General features: G+C 37.0%; 1 protein-coding gene across 9 annotated transcripts in view; it reads left to right on the forward strand.

The window, feature by feature from the left end:
* The window catches only part of C22H3orf67 (chromosome 22 C3orf67 homolog), a 257,850-nt gene that overhangs the window by 152,875 nt on the left and 84,273 nt on the right, over positions 1-20,702 (forward strand). For 7 of the 9 annotated variants that reach the window (XM_013973669.2, XM_018038302.1, XM_018038299.1 and 4 more), the window contains one exon: positions 9,788-10,162. The exons of the other annotated variants lie outside the window; for them this stretch is intronic. In XM_013973669.2, the coding sequence (XP_013829123.1) occupies positions 9,788-10,162 (375 nt within the window). The remainder of the gene's footprint in view (positions 1-9,787; positions 10,163-20,702) is intronic. 9 annotated transcript variants of the gene reach the window in all.

Genomic DNA, 20,702 nt, shown 5'->3' on the forward strand with positions numbered 1-20,702 from the left:
CTAATTATTTATATGTAGAAATTATAGAAATAATTAGGAAAACATATTTGTATGCTTACAAACTCATTTTTAACAGCTGTATCTGATTAAGAATACCCCTTTGGACAAGGGGAAATATGTAAGTCCATAACTCCTACCTTCAGAACCAGTTGAGAATATGGTGAGATCGTTCAGACAGTAATTATGATCTTTTTTTCCAACTTTTAATGAGTTTCTGTAGCAAAAGTGCATAGGGAAATCCTTTTTTATAACATTCTTGCTTCTGAGTATGATGAAACTGTCAAACCAAACATAAACCTACTGCAAACCACTTTATGCATAAATGAAAAAATAGTACATTTTAAATGTGTTGGGATAAAATTTGTCCCTTTCACCCTGAATAAAATTAACCTATAAACTGTAAAATGAGCACTTGTTTTGAGCATCTGTACTGCTTCCAACCAGCTGTCAGCTCTCGTGCAGTAGTAACTGGGTAGAGTCTAGCGGTCACACCATTTGCCAACTGGGTAGGCCCATCCCCTTCCCATGTGCACAACTTACCTGAGCCAAAAGAATGACTTGATGGTGGCAGTTTTATGGCAGATGGGAAGTGACAGTTCCCTAGAAACTTTGAGGGAGGTATTAGTGGAAACTACCCTTTAAATAAGACATTAGGAAGATACCTCTCCATCTATCATGAAGGATGAGCCTTGAGAAGAAGCAACAGAGTTTTGGAGAAAATGAAGAATACTAGTTCTGAATATTTCAATTTGTCTTCCCTTTATATGTTTTCTTTTGCTACTGGTTCCCTGGTGGCTCAGATGGTAAAGCATCTGCCTACAATGTGGGAGACCCAGGTTTGATCCCTGGGTTGGGAAGAGCCTCTGGAGAAGGAAATGGCAACCTACTCCAGTACTCTTGCCTGGATAATCCCATGGATAGAGGGGGGTTGTAGGCCAAAGTCCACGGGGTTGCAAAGAGTCAGACACGACTGAGCGACTTCACTTCACTTTTGCTACTAGCTACTCAACTTCTGACATCCTTCACCATTTATTATGCGACATGTACTTGTTACCAACTACATGAAATTGAAAATTAATTTATTATGCATTTTCAAAGCTATGATTGACATAGCTCTCTGGGAACCCCTGTGCCAAGACCATCAGAAGATGGCTTGAGTCTGTAATGTGACCATCTCATTGCTAACACCTTCCCTGCTCCACCTTTAGTCAGAGCCTACCAAGAGTGGGCAGCCAGAGAGAAGGGCAGAAGCCTTCTATATCATGCAAGCTTTGCTGTTAGAGGCAATAACAAGATACAGACTAAAATACAGAGGACCAACAGCAACTACTGGGCTATGTTTAAACAAGTTCTACACATTGTCTTGATCCCTTTTTTATCAAATTGGTTTGTCTGGGGGATTTTTGTAAGTTATTTTTCTGTAGGATTATGTCTTCCATTTATTAATTATATAAGTCAATGGAAAATTAGATTACATATTATAAATGTTTATTTACATATAGTCTTTGAAGAAAAATCAGCTGATTTAGACATTCTTACATTAGTTGCATTATTTTAGAATGCAGTATTCTTAGAGTAACACTATTGTACCTAAGGAAGATATAATGTCATACTGTAAATAATGGTGGACAAATCAGTAATAATTACGTTACTTATTATGAAGTTTGCAACTTGTAGTTGAAAGACTATTTGATGTTAGACCTTGAATATTTTTAAAGGGAATTTAGATGTATTCATAAAACTGTTCAACTTCAGCTTCTTCAGCGCTACTGGTCAGGGCATAGACTTGGATTACCATGATATTGAATGGTTTCCCTTGGAAACAGAGATCATTCTGTCATTTTTGAGACTGCATCCAAGTGCTGCATTTCTGACGTGTATGGATGTGAGATTTGGACCATAAAAAAAGCTGAATGCTGAAGAATTAATGCTTTTGAGCTGTGGTGTTGAAGAAGACTCTCTGAAGAGTCCCTTAGACTGTGAGGAGATCCAACCAGTCCATCCTAAAGGAGATCAATCCTGGGTGTTCATTGGAAAGACTGATGTTGAAGCTGAAACTCCAGTACTTTGGCCACCTGATGCAAAGAGCTGACTCATTGGAAACGACCCTGATGCTGGGAAAGATTGAAGGCAGGAGGAGAAGGGAACGACAGAGGATGAGATGATTGGATGGCATCACCAACTCGATGGACATGGGTTTGTGTGGACTCTGGGAGATGGTGATGGACAGAGAGGCCTGGCGTGCTTCAGTTCATGAGGTCACAAAAAGTCGGACACAACTGAGCAACTGAACTGAACGGATGAGATGTATTCAGAAGCAAAAAAAAAATAGGCAAAATCATGTTATCATGATACAGAAAAAAATACACTTATGATAGTAAAGACTAATTAAAATAAGCTTTCGGTGCTAAGACAATGGTCTTTGTAATTTAAGTTCCTAATCATCAGTTCACATTTGAGATCTTCATTAATGTGAAAGACTCAAAAGCATAGTTTTTTTTTTTTCATATCATTTTAATCTTTGCTTTACTGTATATTTTATTCCCTAGGCAGCTATATAATACTAATTTTCCAGATACTCAGTTAATTTAGAATTGGTATTTCTTATTTGAAGACACATTATGGAAATATATCTTGTGGTGAGTTGTAAAATTAGGACTACCATGTAAAATGAATTTTCTAGGAAATCTGTTAAAACCTTTCATAGGATTATAGCATCTTAAAAAAAAAGGCATGTTACTATTATCATCACTATTTTGTTTTTTATGCCATTATTCCCAATGTGGCTTCAAGTATACATATCCAGTTTGTAATTTGAAATAGATAGCTTTATAGTAATACTTTATTACTTCTCTAATACTAAAGTAGATAGTTACAAAGCTAGGTAATTTGTTTTACATAACAGTCCAAATGAGAACATTTGAGCCAAAGAATTATCCATATTTGGACATGACTTATGTAAACTGACTACTTACTATGTTCAGATTAGCTAGGAATCTTCTAGATCTTCTCTTCATTTAACTCTGTTGAAGCCTATCAAGGACAGATTTACAAGCAACAAATTAAAAGGATCATTTTAGCCTTTTCTCTCAGCTTTCCTGGTATTGTTGCTTTCAAGGGTTGTTTTTTAACAGTCAGTAGTTAAACTATTTCATTTTTTCTTCCTGATGGCATGTACACTTTTATCCTGTCACCCCTACATGCTTGACTAATAATTTTGAGTTACATTCTCACACACATTTACATACTCACAATAGAAATGATATTTACTCCACATGAAGCCACTTATATTTCTGTGTAGCCTTTAAAAACTTTAAATGTCAGTTTACTTCTTGGAAAAAAATGGAAGAATTCTATTTTGAATGTATTGCTTGCATTTTTATTTCTGTATATCATGAGTTACAATATAATGTACTCTCTAAACCTACCAGGCAAATTTAATATTTATTCCATGTGAGTAATTCTTTTAGGCTGTTCATATCTGCATATCTTTATTATTATCTTTTGAAGCTTTTTTCCTCTCCGAAAAAGTTAGTTCCTTTAACTTATAACTTCCTTCTTTGTTATAGACACATAGTGTAGGGTTATACAACTCTTTGTCTCCTTAAAATAACATCATTCAGCTTTGCTAAAAGATAAATATTTGCAGATAACTATTTGGTTATAAATAAGAATTTTCACCAAAAAAAATCTTTGTTTTATTCAATTAAAAAGCGTGAAGTCTAGCTCATAAGGAAAATATATTTTTATCTTGAACAAGTAAAGGAATCTCATTATCTTCCCCAAATATTCACATGATGATATTTGCCCATCCAATACCGTCCGCGTAACTTCTGCTGTGACTTGTCTGTGAGGCATCACCGGCTACAGGTAAAGATGATTCAGTTCAGTTCAGTTCAGTCACTCAGTCCTGTCCAACTCTTTGCCACCCCATGGACTGCAGCACACCAGGCCTCCCTGTCCATCACCAACTCCCAGAGCTTTCTCAAACTCATGTCCCTCAAGTTGGTGATGCCATCCAACCATCTTATCCTCTGTCGCCCCCTTCTCCTTCTGCCTTCAATCTTTCCCAGCATCAGGGTCTTTTCCCATGAGTCAGTTCTTCACATCAGGTGGCCAAAGTATTGGAAGTTTCATCTTCAGCATCAGTCCTCCCTGTGAATACTCAGGACTTATTTCTTTTAGGATTTGATCTCCTTGCAGTCCAAGGGACTCTACGTAAGTAATTTGCTCAGGTCCTTGTCATACCAAGCATGCTGCAAGTTAGTTGGTTGTTAGAAACAGTCACATCTTCCTTTCATTTTATTTGGCATTATTTTAATAGTTTCCTATTAAATTGAAGAGGTAAAAGAAGAAATACTCCTTAGGGACAGTTGTTAGTGAAGACTTTTAAGATAACATTTGAATGGTCAATCTTGCTGTCATCAAAGAAGAAATTGTTTGTTTTATAAAGATGTTATGACTGATACTTTTAGCTGTATTTGTGCAAATAATTGTGCTCTTTAGTTGACAGATTATATATCTGCATCATCTCTATTGTCTGCTAGTGCTGTTCAACTAAAAGGTTCTGTCAGTTCACATATTTAATCACTAAAACATTGGACAAAAGTAGAAACTCCTGCTGACTCTCTCAGTTACAAATTCAGAATTGCCATCAAAAGTATGTTTGGAATATTACAGATAGGTTTGTTGAGAACTTTTAATAATGTTATATAAGACTTTTTCATGGTGGACTGAATTTAAAAAGACAATTGGAATATAAATAAATATGATCATCCACTTTTATTATACAAAGGCTAAAATAGAGTTCTGTCCTGAATCACTCAACATTAAAGGTGTGATACAAAAGAGCCTGGGTCCCATCTGCTCCAAATAGATGGCCCTCAAGAGTCATTAAAATTATCTTTTTAAAATTACAACTCAGCAAGAGCAATTCGTTTTGTGCATCCAGAAATTATTGTCCAAATGCCCATCTGCATGTCCTTTCAAGAAATGTAGTTCAGCAGAGGAAGTGCTGGGTCCTTGGGGAAATCATTCTCATCTTCAGCATACATATGCTGTGCTACAGTTAATCAGACAAACTCTATTGATGTTCCCAGCACTGGGTCCTGATTGAATATCTCACAAACAAGTGTTTCTGAGCCCAGAAGACAAACGGTTCAAGGGATTTGGACTTTAAAAAAAATAAGTTAAATCAAAAAGATTTTGTATTTGTTCTTCTGAGAAACAGATGAACACATGATTGGTATATGAAAATGGCATACCAAATCCTTTACTACTCTGACAAATTCTATTCAATTGCTATGCTGGTTTTCAGTAGTTCAGTGATAAACCAAATCAGTGAAAGTGGTTATTTTTCAATCAGATCATAGTAAATCAGATTATAGTGAAATTCTTAGGCATATAATAAATATGTTATTTCATACAGATTAATCCAAAAGTATGTCGAGCCCACATGTTACATATGTGAAAGTAATAAAAGTCATTTATCCCTAGATCATCTATTTTAGTAAGTTGAAACATTACTGGAGAAAAGAGGAAGGTTTTGTCAGTGCACCACTACTAAGAAATACTATTTTTTATTTTCCGTCTATTTCCTCTCTAAAATAGAAACTGACCCAACTTAAATCGAAGTAGTAGTCTTGTATATTGTCTTACCTTTCCCATTTATCCTAATTCCTCCTTCAAAATTGGGAGAGATCAGATTTATTGGTTCTAGGGCAGCCAAAATAGGCAAGCCTTTTGTGCTCTGTCCAGATTCTCCACTTAATTTGTCTTTTCCATGTATTTAAAATAGCATAGAAACATATTACCATGAAAATTCAGTACGATGAAGAGAGTGAATGACTATCAGGAACATAGCTAAATCTGTCCATTGCTTGGCCCATTTCCAAATCAGGGTATATCTTAGGGAAAATGTGAGATGAATGTCCCTTTACATACTCATAAATAGTTCTGTGTATAGAATCCCTGCCCATGCCATACAAAAGGAAATACATCTGAGTAAACTTGTATAAAGAAGAAAAGGCTGTACTCTGATCTACTTACAGATGGAAAAAAAAATACACTTGCAGGTAGACAAAAATACTTCTGTTGAGTGTTTTAGTGAAGAAATTTGTGAACCGACAAAAACTTTCAGATGATCAACAGCACTAGCAGACGATAGAGATGGTACTGGTATGTACTTTGGTTGTCAACTAAAGAGCACAGCTATTTGCGTTTGCTTGCATGAGTGCTGAGTCGCTTTGGTCATGTCCAGCTCTTTGCGACCCCATTGATTGTAGTCACCAGGCTCCTCTGTCCATGGAATTTTTCAGGCAAGAGTACTAGAGTGGGTTCCCTTCTCCCAGGGATCTTCTGACCCAGGAGGATCAAACTCGTGTTTCCCACATTGCAGGCAGATTTTTTACCACTGAGCAGTGGTGATTTTCTATCACCAGGGAAGACCAATCCTCATAATAGTACATCTGAAACTTTTAAATGAAATTTACTTCCTTCTATCTTATGAAATTATTACTTTTGTAGATATCTACCCCTCTGCCACTAGACTTTATGTCTCTCAAGGGCACTGCCCTTGTTCTTTTTACCTGTGTATCTTATATATCATTCCTAGAAAATTGTACCTTACACCTAATAGGAGCTTAATATTTATTGAACTAATGTTATTGCAAAAGCTCACAGTTTCCCCCTATGTCATATACAAAATGGAGTCCCATAGTGATCCAGAGATTCTGATCCAAAGAGTTGTAATTATACCTTTTCCCTGTAGCTAGCCTGTGTTTGTTAAGGGGAATCTGTTGGCCAATAATATGTTTTAAATCCACAGTACATGTCCTTATTTTTTATTGTGAAAACATGATGGAAATGAATAAGTAGAGGGTATTTTGGTCACAGAAATCCCACTGTCAATTGTGTATAACAATTACAAGAAATTAGACTGGATTTTTTTTTAAGAGTTGGGAAAGATAGAACACTGTCTAACAACCAGACTGAATTGTTAAAAATCAATCCTAGTTCCACTAGCACTTTCTTAAAACTAAGGCTCGAAAGATGTTTGTTCTACGTTCTGTTTACCTTTCTCTAGAAAAGTGGCTAAACTTTTATTCTCTTTTTGTCTCTGTGAAACAAAAATTATGAGAGTCACCACTCCATTCTGTAGTATTTCAGAGCATGAGGCATTTCTCAGGTCTCTTGCACTCTTGCCAGTTTTTTGCCTGAAGGCAGAATTCTTCAATCATATAAACATCCTCAGGGTTCCCAGGATATGGTGAAGGACAAGCTTACTCAGTAAATGTACAGCAAAAAGAGTCGCCCAGTGCCTGCAGCTCAGCCATGTGGTACTTCACAAGGGCAGAAATATTCTTACACTTCTTATTTTTCCACTTGGAACATAAAGTAAGTCCCATGGATTGACACCCAATTACCATCTTTTCTTTCCCCTATCTGGCACTCTGAACAATAAATTTCTCCTCCACCATTTATAAAGAAATAAATATATCAGAAGATCAAGTCAACATAGACAAAGAAAACGAGACCCAGGATGAATACCAAGAAAAAATGTTTGTAAAAGATCCTTAGACACTCTGCAGTTCTTTCTTTACTACAGATAGGGAAGCTGTTTCTTAGGAGAGGTTCTTAGACCCAGGTATACCTCTTTTGAAAGCACAGTTGTCCGATAATCCCAACTGCTTTCCGCAAGAAAGGTGAATCATAACATGACAGGATTAGAAATCGCAGACTCCATGTAAAAGCTTCCCAGATGCACCGAGTACAGCCTACTCTGCCTTCTACAGAAGTCGCAAATCAGTCCTGCCTCGATTGTTACCACCATTGAATTACCACAGCCACCTCAGCATTTCTAATCATTACAATTTAATACTCTCATAATCACCTCCCTTGCTACTATCTCCACAGACACTTCTGATATCCACAAACAATATCCACACAAACTCAAACTCACCCCCATGCCTTCTGTTTTGTGCCATCATGACATTCCCCCCCCCCCCCATCAAATTACTCAGTGACCCTTTGTTGCTTTTCAGGCAAAGATCCTGGATGGCAGGGTTTAACTTCTGGCCTGCCATTATATTCCCACCATCCGCAGTGCCTAGAGCAGCACTTAGCCTATGATGAGGAAGAAAGGAAGAGAGACAGAACAGTGACAGACACACAGACAGATGAATCCTTTCTAATTAAAAGATTCGATAAATTCTTCTCTTGTCCAGTGCCCAGCCTAAAGCAATTCTATCTCACCTTTACAGATACTTAACTTCTACTAAAATGGAAATTTCACCTCAGACAGTGATCTGTATCTTGAGGTATATGATGGCCAATCATTCAGAAGAAGCTGACCAGTTTTATCAGTCATACAAATATTTTGTTTAAAAATGCCAAACTTTGGAAAAAAACAAATATTTGGTTCTATGTAGCTGTAAATGAAAGGATACTGGAATAGGTTACTGAAACAAAATGTAAGATAGTACAATCTCAGACATCAGATAATGTCTTTAAATTGTACTCTGCTTTCATTATTTTTTCTATTTTAAGTTTACTTATTACACATTTAAATAAGACAAATTTAAAAAATCTTAACGACAAATATAAGTGATTATCACATTTACTTTTTCTTTATATTTATTGTTTTATAGCAGGAAAATACCAAGTGAAATAGCACCATATTTCTCTTTTTTGTTATTTACCTTCATGGCCATTGATGTTTTTCATTTGTAGTGTCTCCTTTCTCAGATTTTAAAAATTAAAATTGTTAGGGCTAATTTCAGAACTATAGTAAAATATTTCCAGCTTTTACTTTAAACTTTCCAAATGATTATATTTAGTGAGGTTCATGTCTTGTGGAAAAGTACTTTCTATAACTGAAATTTTCATTTAAGAAAAATATTTCACAAAACATGCTCTATTATCTATTTCTCTTTAACAGTAAAATTTCCATACAACAATATAAGGCTAAAATACTTTGATATGCCAGCGTGTTAAAAGAGTAGCATTTCCCTACTTAAATAAGGTAAATTCTGTAAGTTCTTGTTCTTTTTCTTCTCATGGAATTAGCTTATCAGGAAGCTAAAGCATACAATTCCTAGATATTTTAGATAACTTCTTATGGATCCTTCTAATGGACTTCCCTGATAGCCAGTTGGTAAAGAATCCACCTACAATTCAGGAGACCCTGGTTCAATTCCTGGCTCAGGAAAATCCGCTGGAGAAGGGATAGGCTACCCACTCCAGTATTCTTGGGCTTCTCTTGTGGCTCAGCTGGTAAAGAATCCACCTGCAATGCGGGAGACCTGGGTTTGATCCCTGGGTTGGGAAGATCCCCTGGAGAAGGGAAAGGCTACCCACTCCAGTATTCTGGCTTGGAGAATTCCATGGACTGTGTAGTCCATGGGATCACAAGTCGGACACAACTGAGCGACTTTCTCTCTCTCATCTTGTATGGATCCTCTTCTTTTTTATACTTTCTTTGAAATGAATATATTTGAGCTACTGTTTCCTAAATGTACTCTTATTACTCAGTGGTAAAAATACATGCCTTACCAAGACCAGAGGCAAACATAGCAGGGCATCATAGCAAATAATTTATACCTGTTTCATTGCTGTTTTTAGTTTTTTTTATTTATTATTATAGAATAAAATTGTATGTGTGTGTAAGTATATGATATATTCTTTCAGTTTATTCAGAGAATACATGAACTTATTAAGAACTTATATTCAGTAACTTATTTACCACAAGTTTCAGCTCAAAGTGATTTCCCTTTGTTCTTCTGTGTAGGATAACCACAGTGTCCAGGGTTCTCCAGGCCCAACAACTAGTCCTCCAGGGTTAACTCAGTTAACGTTAGAGAGCATGCTGGGGAAGGCTGCAAAGTGTGCAAGTAAAGAATATCTAAAAAATGCTTATGCAGAAGGAAGAACTTCAGAACACCAGAATTCCTTGGTGAAGCAGATAGATATAAAAGACTTTGAAACGAGTTTTGTGCCTACACCATCCCTTTCTCCACCTGGAAGACATGAGTCCTCTCCAAAAATTCCAGATCTTATTATTAAAGCAAAGGACCTACCAGCCCATCAAGTGTCAGCTTCAATAAACAAAACCTTCCTAAAGGAAATTTCAGAGGAGAAGTTGAAACCAATTGCTGAGTTATCTGTAAGTGGTTTCGTTCTGGTTTACATATGTGGGCAGTACATCCTGCTGGGTTCTGTTCTGTTCCACTTTGCACACATTTTCAGCAGTATCTATTTTTTATCATTTGGGTGATCACTAATGTATTTTCTTTCCTATTTAGATGTGTTTTAGCTCAGTAACAGCAGCTGTTAAAGAGTATCTTGCACATCCCAGTGATAATAGAATGCCTCATGTTTTTAATGAGAAAGATAATTATCATAATAGTTATTTTTTATTTCCCAGTTACTTCTCATAATTTGAGTTATCACTGTCTGCAAATTATAAATGAAGATCTTATTTTTGAGCCAAAGGCTTGCCAGTAAAATTGACAGATTTTCAATAACAATCTACATTAGGAGCCATAAAAACATCATTATTCTGTTCACTTTCTGGTCTCTTTACAGCCATTCCCCAAATAATAAATGATATGAGTGAAGGTTAACAGTAAAGCAGTGTCATTGAATAAATCCCTAGGCTAGCCTGGTGACTATATTCATGTCCATCAGATTGATTTTTTTCCTTCATATGAGTACTTTTCTTCCTTCAATTCCCCCATAGCTGCACTTAAAAAACTAGAGAACAAATGAGGCTATACAGAAAAAATGACATTTATATTCCTTTTTTTAAGCAGTAAAGCTTTTTTTGATTTGCTGTGTCCTAAGTATTCTGTATGTGTTACAGTGTAAAACTTTGGTTCAGTTATGTTCTAAGCATGTTATAGTGGATTACTTAGAAAGATGATAGACATATATATATATATCACTCAGTTCAGTTCAGTTACTCGATCGTGTTCAACTCTTTGTGACCCCATGAATCACAGCACACCAGGCCTCCCTGTCCATCACCAACTCCTGGAGTTCACTCAAACCCATGTCCATCGAGTCGGTGATGCCATCCAGCCATCTCATCCTCTGTCCTCCCCTTTTCCTCCTGCCCCCAGTCCCTCCCAGCATCAGAGTCTTTTCCAATGAGTCAGCTCTTCACATGAGGTGGCCAAAGTACTGGAGTTTCAGCTTTAGCATCAGTCATATTTCTTTTTTTATTTTTTATTTATCTGGATTTTGATAGGGATTGCATTGAATCTGTAGATTACTTATGATAATATGGACATTTTAATAATGTTAATTCTTCCAATTTGTGAGCATGGAATATCCTCCCATTTATTTGTGTCTTCCTCAACTTCTTTGAACAATGTCTTCTGATTCAGAGGTCTTTCACCTTCTGTTTAAATTTATTTATTTTTTGTTGTGATTGTGAATGGGATTGTTTTCTTAACTTTTCTTTTTTCTAGCTCATTGTTAGCATGTAGAAATGTAATTGATTTTTTTGTATATTGATTTTTTACCCTGCAACTATACTGTATTTGTTTTATTATTTCTAATGGGTTTTTTTATGGTGAAGTCTCAAGATCTTCCTATATATAAAAGGGCTCCAAAATCACTGTGGATGATGACTGCAGCCATGAAATTAAAACACTCTTGCTGCTTGGAAGAAAAGCTATGAGAAACCTAGACAGTGTATTAAAAATCAGAGACATGACTTTGCCAACAAAGGTCCATTTAGTCAAAGCTATGGTTTTTCCAGTAGTCATATATATATATATGTGAGAGTTAAACCGTAAAGAAGCGTGAGTGCCAAAGAATTGATGCTTTCGAACTGTGGTGCTGGAGAATACTCTTGAGAGTCTCTTGGACATCAAGGAGATCGAACCAGTCAATCCTACAAGAAATCAACCCTGAATATTCATTGGAAGGACTGATACTGAAACTAGAACTCCAATAATTTGGCCGCCTGATGCAGAGCTGACTCAGTGGAAACGACTGTGGTGCTGGGAAAGATTGAAGGCAAAAGGAGACGGGGAGGCAGAGGGTGAGATGGTTAGATAGCATCACCAACTTAATGGACATGAATTTGAGCAAACTCCAGAGGTACTGAAGGGCAGGACAGCCTGATCTACTGCAGTCCATGGGGTCAAAAAGAGTCAGACATAGTGACTAAGCAATAGCAACAAATATATAAAAGCATGTCATCTGCAGATAGTGACAGTTTTGCTCTTTATTTCCAGTTGGAATGCCTTGTATTTCATTTTATTGCTTAATTGCTCTGGCTAGGCCTTCCAGTACTGCATTGAATGAGAGTAGTGAGAGTGGTCATCCTTGAGCATCTTGTGTTTTTCCTGAATTTAGAGGGGTAGCTTTCAGTTTTTCACCATCAAGTATGATGTTAGCTGAGTTTGTCATATATAACTTGAATTATGTCAAAGTACGTTTTCTTATGTATACTTACTTTATTGAATAAAGTTTTTATCAGAAATGGTTGTGGAGCTTGGGAGCCTCCAGCCCAAATGAACTTTAAGTACCTGTCCACTCAATAAAGTATTCTGGCTGAAAGATAGTGCTCTCTGATGATGCCAGGGAATAATGAAAGGAGGAAAGGGACCGAAGTTTGGAGAGGGAGCAGGAGACTTTCCCTCACCCATTATCTTAAGAAGCTAGGGTAAGACAGTGCTCAGAAACCACTTGGGAAACCCTTCTTAGGGCTGCTCAGTGCAGATTGCAAACACAAGCCTGACAGGTATGTGTTCCGCACGAGAGCCCTCTGAGACATTCCTCTTCCATTTGACAGAGCAATCACTTCACTGGAAATAAAGAGAGAAGGAGTTTTATCTTTTTTGAGGGGATAAAGACATAAAAGAACTACTTCCCTTTTGTGCGCAGAGGTTTGACCTCAGTATCAAAATTCAAGCTAATAAAATTCACTATCAGCCCACGATTGTTACAATCTGTGACTCATGTTTGTGAGTGTGATAATCTCAGTTTAACAGGACATAAAATTATTGAAGGCATAAGCATTCTGTCCCATTCCAAAGTGAATTTACAGTGGGAATGAAGGGTCCTTCCAGAGAACCGTTGTTTTTTAAAAAAGAACTTCATGGTCCTAGTGAGAGGATTCTAATAATCGACATTCTCCCCACTTGATGTTTGCTGCTAAAAATCTATGAACACTAATTTCCTCAAGAATGCCGTGTGTTTACTAACTCTACAAAGGGATTTTTCTTCAGATCCTGGAAAACCACAGAATGATTTAGAAAAATAAATAACTGCCTTACTGAGATTTAATTCACACAATATAGACATCAACGTTTTTCTTACAATGTTTACAGAATTATATAACCATCAGTACTATGTAATTTTATACCATTTCATCACCCCAAAAGAAACTCTATACCCATTAACAGTCACTCCTCATACCTCCTTCCCCCCAAACTTCTGACAACCACTAATCTACTTTTTTGTCACTATGGATTTGCCTATTCTGGACATTTCACTTAAATATAATCATCTAATATGTGACCTTTTACTTCTGACTTCCTTAATTTAGCATACTGTTTTCAAGATCCCATCTATGTTGTAACATTTCACCCCTTTTTATGCAGGAATGGTAAATCACTGTATGGATATACCCTGTTTATTTGTCCATCTGCTGATGGACAGTTGGTTGTTTCCACTTTTGGGCTGTTAGAAGTTGATGTCAATATGAACATTCATGTCAGAGTTTTTGTGTGGACATACGTTTTCAGTCCTCTTGAATATATACCTAAGATTAGAATTGGTAGGTCATATGGAACTTTACCTCATGACTAACTGCCAAACTGTTTTCCAAAGTGTCTCTACCATTTTACAATTCCATTAGCATTAGGGCAATTTCTCCACATCATAATCAACACTTCTTATTGTCTGTCTTTTTTATTTAAGCCATACTAGTGTGAAAAAGAATTTGTCTGGTTTCCAGACAAAGGTTAAGATGTGGGGCTAGTTCATAGGTAATTATGGATTGGAGATGAGGCAAGTTGATAGTTCTGCATAAGTTCAAGGTTCATTCCTGGAAGAAAGACCAACTCTTGTTAAGTGGATTGTGCCGGAGTCACTCAAATGTGAGATTTTTACGAAGGATAAAGATGAGACCATTGACTCTTTGCTACCCTTACCAGAAGCTCAGAGAAACTGATTTATCCTGTTTAAGCTCACCTGCCAGAGAAGGCAATGGCACCCCACTCTAGTACTCTTGCCTGGAGAATCTCATGGACGGAGGAGCCTGGTGGGCTGTAGTCCATGGGGTCGCTAAGAGTCGGACACAACTGAGCGACTTCACTTTCTCTTTTCACTTTCATGCATTGGAGAAGGAAATGGCACCCCACTCCAGTGTTCTTGCCTGGAGAATCCCAGGGACGGGGGAGCGTGCTGGGCTGCTGTCTCTGGGGTCGCACAGAGTCAGACTGAAGCGACTTAGCAGCAGCAGTGTGTGTGAAGTGGTATCTCAATTGTAGCTTTGGTTTGCATTTCTCTAATGACTAAACATATTAAGCATCTTTTCATGTGCTTATTGGCCATTTGTGTATCTCCTTTAGAGAAATACCTATTCAAATTCTTTACCTATTTTTTAATTGGATTTTTTTGTCTTTCTATTATACAGTTGTAAGAGTTCGTTTACAAGTTCTTTGTCAGATATATGCTATGCGGATATTTTCTCCCAGTTTGTAGGTTGTCTTTTCATTTCTTGATGGTGTCTTTTGAAGGTCGAAAGATTTTATTTTTTTAAATTCTAGTTTATCTGTTTTTTTCCGTCTGTTGCTTGTGCTTTTGGAATTACATCTAAGAAATCGTTGCCTTATCCAAAGTTGCAAAAATGTACTCCTGCTTCCGTTTCATTCTATGATCCATTTTGAGTTAATTTTTTTATATAGTGGGAAATAGATATTCACCTACAGTTTTGTTTTTTTCTTTGCATATTTGTATTCAGTTGTGCCAGCACCATTGGTTGAAAGACTATCCTTTCCCTATTGAATTGTCTCATAGCCTTTCTAAAAATCAGTCGGCCATACATGTAATGGTTTATTTCTGACCTCTCAGTTCTATTTTATTTATTGTATGTCTATCATTATGCAGTGCCACACTGTCTGAATTCCTGTCATTTTGTAGTATAGTTTTGAAATCAGTAAGAACTTTGTTCTTTCATATCTTGCTTGTTTTTGCCATGCTGGGCTGCTTGCATTTTAATATCAATTTGCAGATCAGCTTCTCAGTTTCTGCAAAAAAGGCAGCTGGGGTTTTGGTAGGAACTGCCTTTAATCTTTAGGTCAATTTGAGGAATATTTCAATTGTACAGTCTTTCAATCTTCAGTCTTTTAGTCCATTGGATGTTTTTCCATTTCTTTGTGTGTTTAATTTCTTTCAGCAATGTTTTATAGTTTTCAGTGTACAAGTCTTGCACTTCTCTTGTTAAATTTATCCCTTTCTTATTCTTTTTGATGCAATTGTGAATGTAGTTTTTTCTTAATTTCATTTTTTTATTTGTTCATTGCTAGTGTATAGAAGGAGAAGACAATAGCAACCCACTCCAGTACTCTTGCCTGGCAAATCCCATGGATGGAGGAGCCTGGTAGGCTGCAGTCCATGGGGTCACTAGGAGTCGGACACAACTGAGCAACTTCACTTTCACTTTTTACTTTCATGCGTTGGAGAAGGAAATGGCAACCCACTCCAGTGTTCTTGCCTGGAGAATCCCAGGGACAGCAGAGTCTGGTAGGCTGCCGTCTCTGGGGTCACACAGAGTCGGACACGATTGAAGCGACTTAGCAGCAGCAGCAGTGTATAGAAATACAGTTGATCTTGCAAGCTTGATGAACATTTATTAGTTTTTATAGTGTTTTTGTGAATTCCTTAGGAGTTTCTATGTATGAGATCATGTCACTGCAAATAGAGATAGTTCTACTTCCACTCCAATCTGGAGGTCTGCTGTACAGGAAAGTGACTCAGTTATATACATATATATATTCTCTTTTTCATTATGGTTTATCACAGGATATTGAGTATAGTTCCATGTGCTATACATTAATGGATATTTTTTATTTCTTCTCACTTAATTGCATCCACAAATGGATTTAATTTGGGTGAAAAACATTTTTTTCTCTCAGTATATATAAGATTTAGTACTGGTGTATTCAAACAGGCCTAGGAAGATTTTGTTGGTATGACTCATAAGAAATGTGCTTGATGCAATAACATTTTGAGAATTATTGTAGAACTAGAAATCCATTTAATATTAATGTGAATGCAGGTGTGAAATTAACCTTTGCTGGCTAGCATTGTAGTCCATATATGTACAGTACTGACATCTGTGGTGGTTTCTAAAATACAGGGCCTCCAGGGAATGGGATATACTTATTCTGGCTCTACTTCTCAATAAGTAAGAGCATCTGTTCTGCTGAGAGCCTATCAGATCAGGTGTTCTCCTAGCTGCTCAAGATACACTGACCAAGAAAGGTGAGGCCTCTCTCCTCAGGGAGCTTATATCTGTTGAAAGATACAGACAACAAGTAAACAAGTACATAAAATGATTCTAAACTATGATAAAGACTTGGGAAGGAAAAAACAGGGCGATAGAGTGGTAGTTTGGGCAGAATTGTGAGTACTTTACCTAGTATCTGAGTGGGTGACAATTTAACTGAGATTGTTTAAGATGAAGGCAACCATGCAAAGAACCAGGGGCTAGTGTTTTAGGCATCAGGATTAGTAGGTCCAAAGCTCCTGAAATGAGCATCATTGAGGAATAAAAGAGGCTCCTGGAGCTGGGACATGTGGGCAGGCGGAAATTAGAAGATGAGAGCAGAGAGGTAAACAGGCCCAGATCATACAAAGTCAGGAAGGACATGGTGAGGAGAGTGGCCCTCATTCCAAACGCAGTGGTAAGTCTCTGAAGGTTTTTAAGCAAGGCGATGATATTTACATTCCATCTCCTTTGGCTTCCTCCAGAGCGGATGCAGTAGGGCAGACGTAGAAGCAGCGAGGGCAGTTGAGGCAGTACTCTTGATAGTTCAGAGTGGAGATGAAGAGAAGTAGCAGATTACTGGAATAATTGGGTGTAGCACTGATGGGATGTAAGAAAAAGGAAACAGAATCTAGGATGAAACTTAAGTTTCAGACTTGAACAGTCAGACAGTTCTATCATTTACTGGGCTGTAGCAGATTGGATGTATCTGAGCCATCAACTTAGTCATCAGGGTACCACAATCAGGCACTGTAAGTGGACATCTCATTGAAAATCTGTGCTCTCTGAAAGTGCTAACGTGAAACAACTTTATGGCAACAGTAAAAGGCTCTTACAGAAGGAGGTGCAGGAACATTGTCCTCCTATTCCCCTGATATGGAAGAGTACTAGTAATTCTGAAGGAACGCTTACTGAAATTGATTTTCTAACTGCTTGGTAAACTTCTTTCTGGCAATGTGTTATTCATATTTTAATAGAGTTCTCTATTATTAAGTTCAAATATTTTTAATTAAGAAAGAAATACAGCCCTCTGGGTAATATTGCAATCATATATATAGCTGGTAATTAAACTTTTCCACATGTATAACTGCATTCAAATAATTTTGAATGAATCATTTTAAACCTGCAGATGTCATTGTGTGTATCTTAAAACAGATAAACAAGACGTGTATAGCAATCTTTGTGGTTCCAGGAAAAGTTAGAGCTTACTGAAGAATGATTTCATAACAAAAACAAAATATGCTACCAATCACAAATTCAGGTATTTTCTTTTTTAAAAAAATGCTTTACTTTTATAGAGAAAACATTATAAAATGAATCATATATAATGAGCTTAATTTTCACATTTCCATTTTTGAAAATCAGAACTGAATTATGGAAAGGCACTTTTTTAAAAATATATTTTAGGCTGTGATATAATGTGAGCAAATTCTTCTTTTAATTTTGAAGTCATTTTTTGGATAATAAAAAAGGATTAGTTGCCTCCCTGATAACTTGAGTCCCAGTATTGGAGCAGTACATATCTATCTATATCTAAAAATATCATATATTTTTAAAGTTATGACAGTTTGCTATTCAGTGCAATTTATGCTCAGAAAACTTAGAAGAAAATAAATTTGTAAGTTATTTTAGAGTTCTAAAGGCATTATTCCATTACATAAATATTTGCATTTTCTAAGAAAAGTTATGACCAACCTAGATAGCATATTCAAAAGCAGAGACATTAGTTTGCTGACTAAGTTCCGTCTAGTCAAGGCTATGGTTTTTCCTGTGGACATGTATGGATGTGAGAGTTGGACTGTGAAGAAGGCTGAGCGCCAAAGAATTGATGCTTTTGAACTGTGATGTTGGAGAAGACTCTTGAGAGTCCCTTGGGGATCCAACCAGTCCATTCTGAAGGAGATCAGCCCTGGGATTTCTTTGGAAGGAATGATGCTAAAGCTGAAACTCCAGTACTTTGGCCACCTCATGAGAAGAGTTGACTCACTGGAAAAGACTTTGATGCTGGGAGGGATTAGGGGCAGGAGAAGGGGACGACCAAGGATGAGATGGCTGGATGGCATCACTGACTCGATGGACGTGAATCTGAGTAAACTCCAGGAGTTAGTGATAGACAGGGAGGCCTGGCATGCTGCGATTTATGGGGTCGCAAAGAGTCGGACACGACTGAGCGACTGAACTGAACTGAACTGAACTGAACTGAAGTTACCCTTTGCTCAAAGTGAAACCATCTGTCTCTCTTTGAATTTGTCATTCACGTATGCCATTTGCAGTTGTCTTTCCAACAATACCACATTGTTCGAAGAATTCATAAATGTCTTTCTGACCCTTGACTTGCTTCAGCAACAGCAGTATTCTAGTGTTCCAAAACCCCTGTCTTGGGGGCAGGTAACTCTGTATATCTTACATCATCCTGGTCCAGTTGTGCAGACTCTCTTAGGGGTAACTCTCCCTCCTGCAGCAGTTTCCACCATAGGTACCCACTGACCTCATGCTGCCCTGAGCCTTCCCCCTTGCAGCCTTTAAGACCTTCCCCAAACAGGGCTCTATGTCATATCTACCCACATTTTCATTCTTCACAACGGATAAATCAGAAGCAGGGGACACCATGGTTCATAGCCCCAGCTCAAATCAGCCAGACTTGATTTGAGTCCTAGCTTTGCCTTTTTTTAGTTATGTAACCTTGGACACATTTCTTAACCTCTTTGTACCTTGGTTATGTCATGTGTAGAATTGGAAAAAATAACAATACTTATTCCACAGGGTTTTTGTAAGTATTAAATGAGATAGTACATGTAGAACACTTAGCCCATAATCCAACAGGGTATTTCCTTGTATCTATTTCTGAGTAATTAGAACCTTTCAAATTCAAATCAAATTCTCAAAACTAATTATTGAGACTGTTCAATAAATGATGACTATATATGCTTCTTGTCCTTTGCTTATAGTTGAATCAAGTGTTAAAATATGAGTAAATTAATTCCGCTAGGTAATGTGTTGATATTTTTTCAAGGATACACTGAAGAGAGAAAACTGTTTAGAAGCAGGATGTGGTATCTCTCCAGTCCTTCCCCAGAGACCACCCTCAGTGTGCCTGCCATGTTCCCAGAGCTGAATTGGAGATGCGTAGTTTCATGATTGATAGAGCGAATTGAACTTGGGAAGGACTAGTAGCATTTCATAAACCGTAGTGTTATCCATGGGAAGAAATTTTCATTTATTAAATTGGACATTCCTGCCAATTTATAGTCTTTGGGAAAAGAGTCTGATGTTTGATGTTTTGTTGAAGCTGCCCTCTTTCCTTGTCTCCAAAAAAAGAGGTCATTATCTCAGTCTTATCTGTCAGTGTATTGCTGGGGATATTGCTGAAGCTACAGAATTTGGTGATTAAATAACATTTGTGTCACCAGTAGAAGTATTTGAATTAGACATAGAAATTTCCCAGGTGGAACATGTTTCTAGCCCTCTGCCTTCTTTTTGAATATTTTTTAGTCTGACTGATATATAGTGTGGTTTGTTTATTTTACTTTCTTTGTATCTAGTGTCTAATTTAGTTGTTCACCAGGGCGAAATGGTCTCGAGTAGATGTATGTTAAGTTATAGTTAAGATCCAGGTGATGATATGGAATTGCAAAAGTTATTAGGATATGTTTATATCTCCATTTGAGTAGTTATGCAAACAATATGCCACTTACTTTGATAAAGAGGAGCAGTGTCAAATTCTCAAAAGTTTCAAAAGTTGTAGCTAGAAAGTCTTGACAAAAACTGAGACTATCAGAAGTATGAATCAATGAGAAGACATTAGTGGTTTAACCAACACACTTTGGCATTTCGTTCAGTTCTTCAATATTCTAATGCTATGGGTTAGATAGCATCCTACTAGTTACATGTTTATGGAAGAAATCCATCTTCTTTGATGTCTTGGTTTTCCTAATTCTAAAAAGGAGCAAATTAAATAAATTTGTCATTTTCCTGCTGTATGCAAGAGATACTAGGCTATTTTCTAAGTTCATTGAGATCGAGGTCTTTGATCTCAATCAGTCAGACTTGGTTTGAGTCCTAGCTTTGCTTCTTTTTAGTTATGTGACCCAGACACATTTCTCAACCTCTTTGAACCTTGGTTATGTCATGTGTAAACTTGGAAAAAATAGCAATATTTATTCCTCATTGTTGTTGTAAGTATTAAATGGGTACA

This window comes from Capra hircus, chromosome 22 (genome assembly GCF_001704415.2).
Source record: "Capra hircus breed San Clemente chromosome 22, ASM170441v1, whole genome shotgun sequence".
NCBI classification, from domain to species: domain Eukaryota; kingdom Metazoa; phylum Chordata; class Mammalia; order Artiodactyla; family Bovidae; genus Capra; species Capra hircus.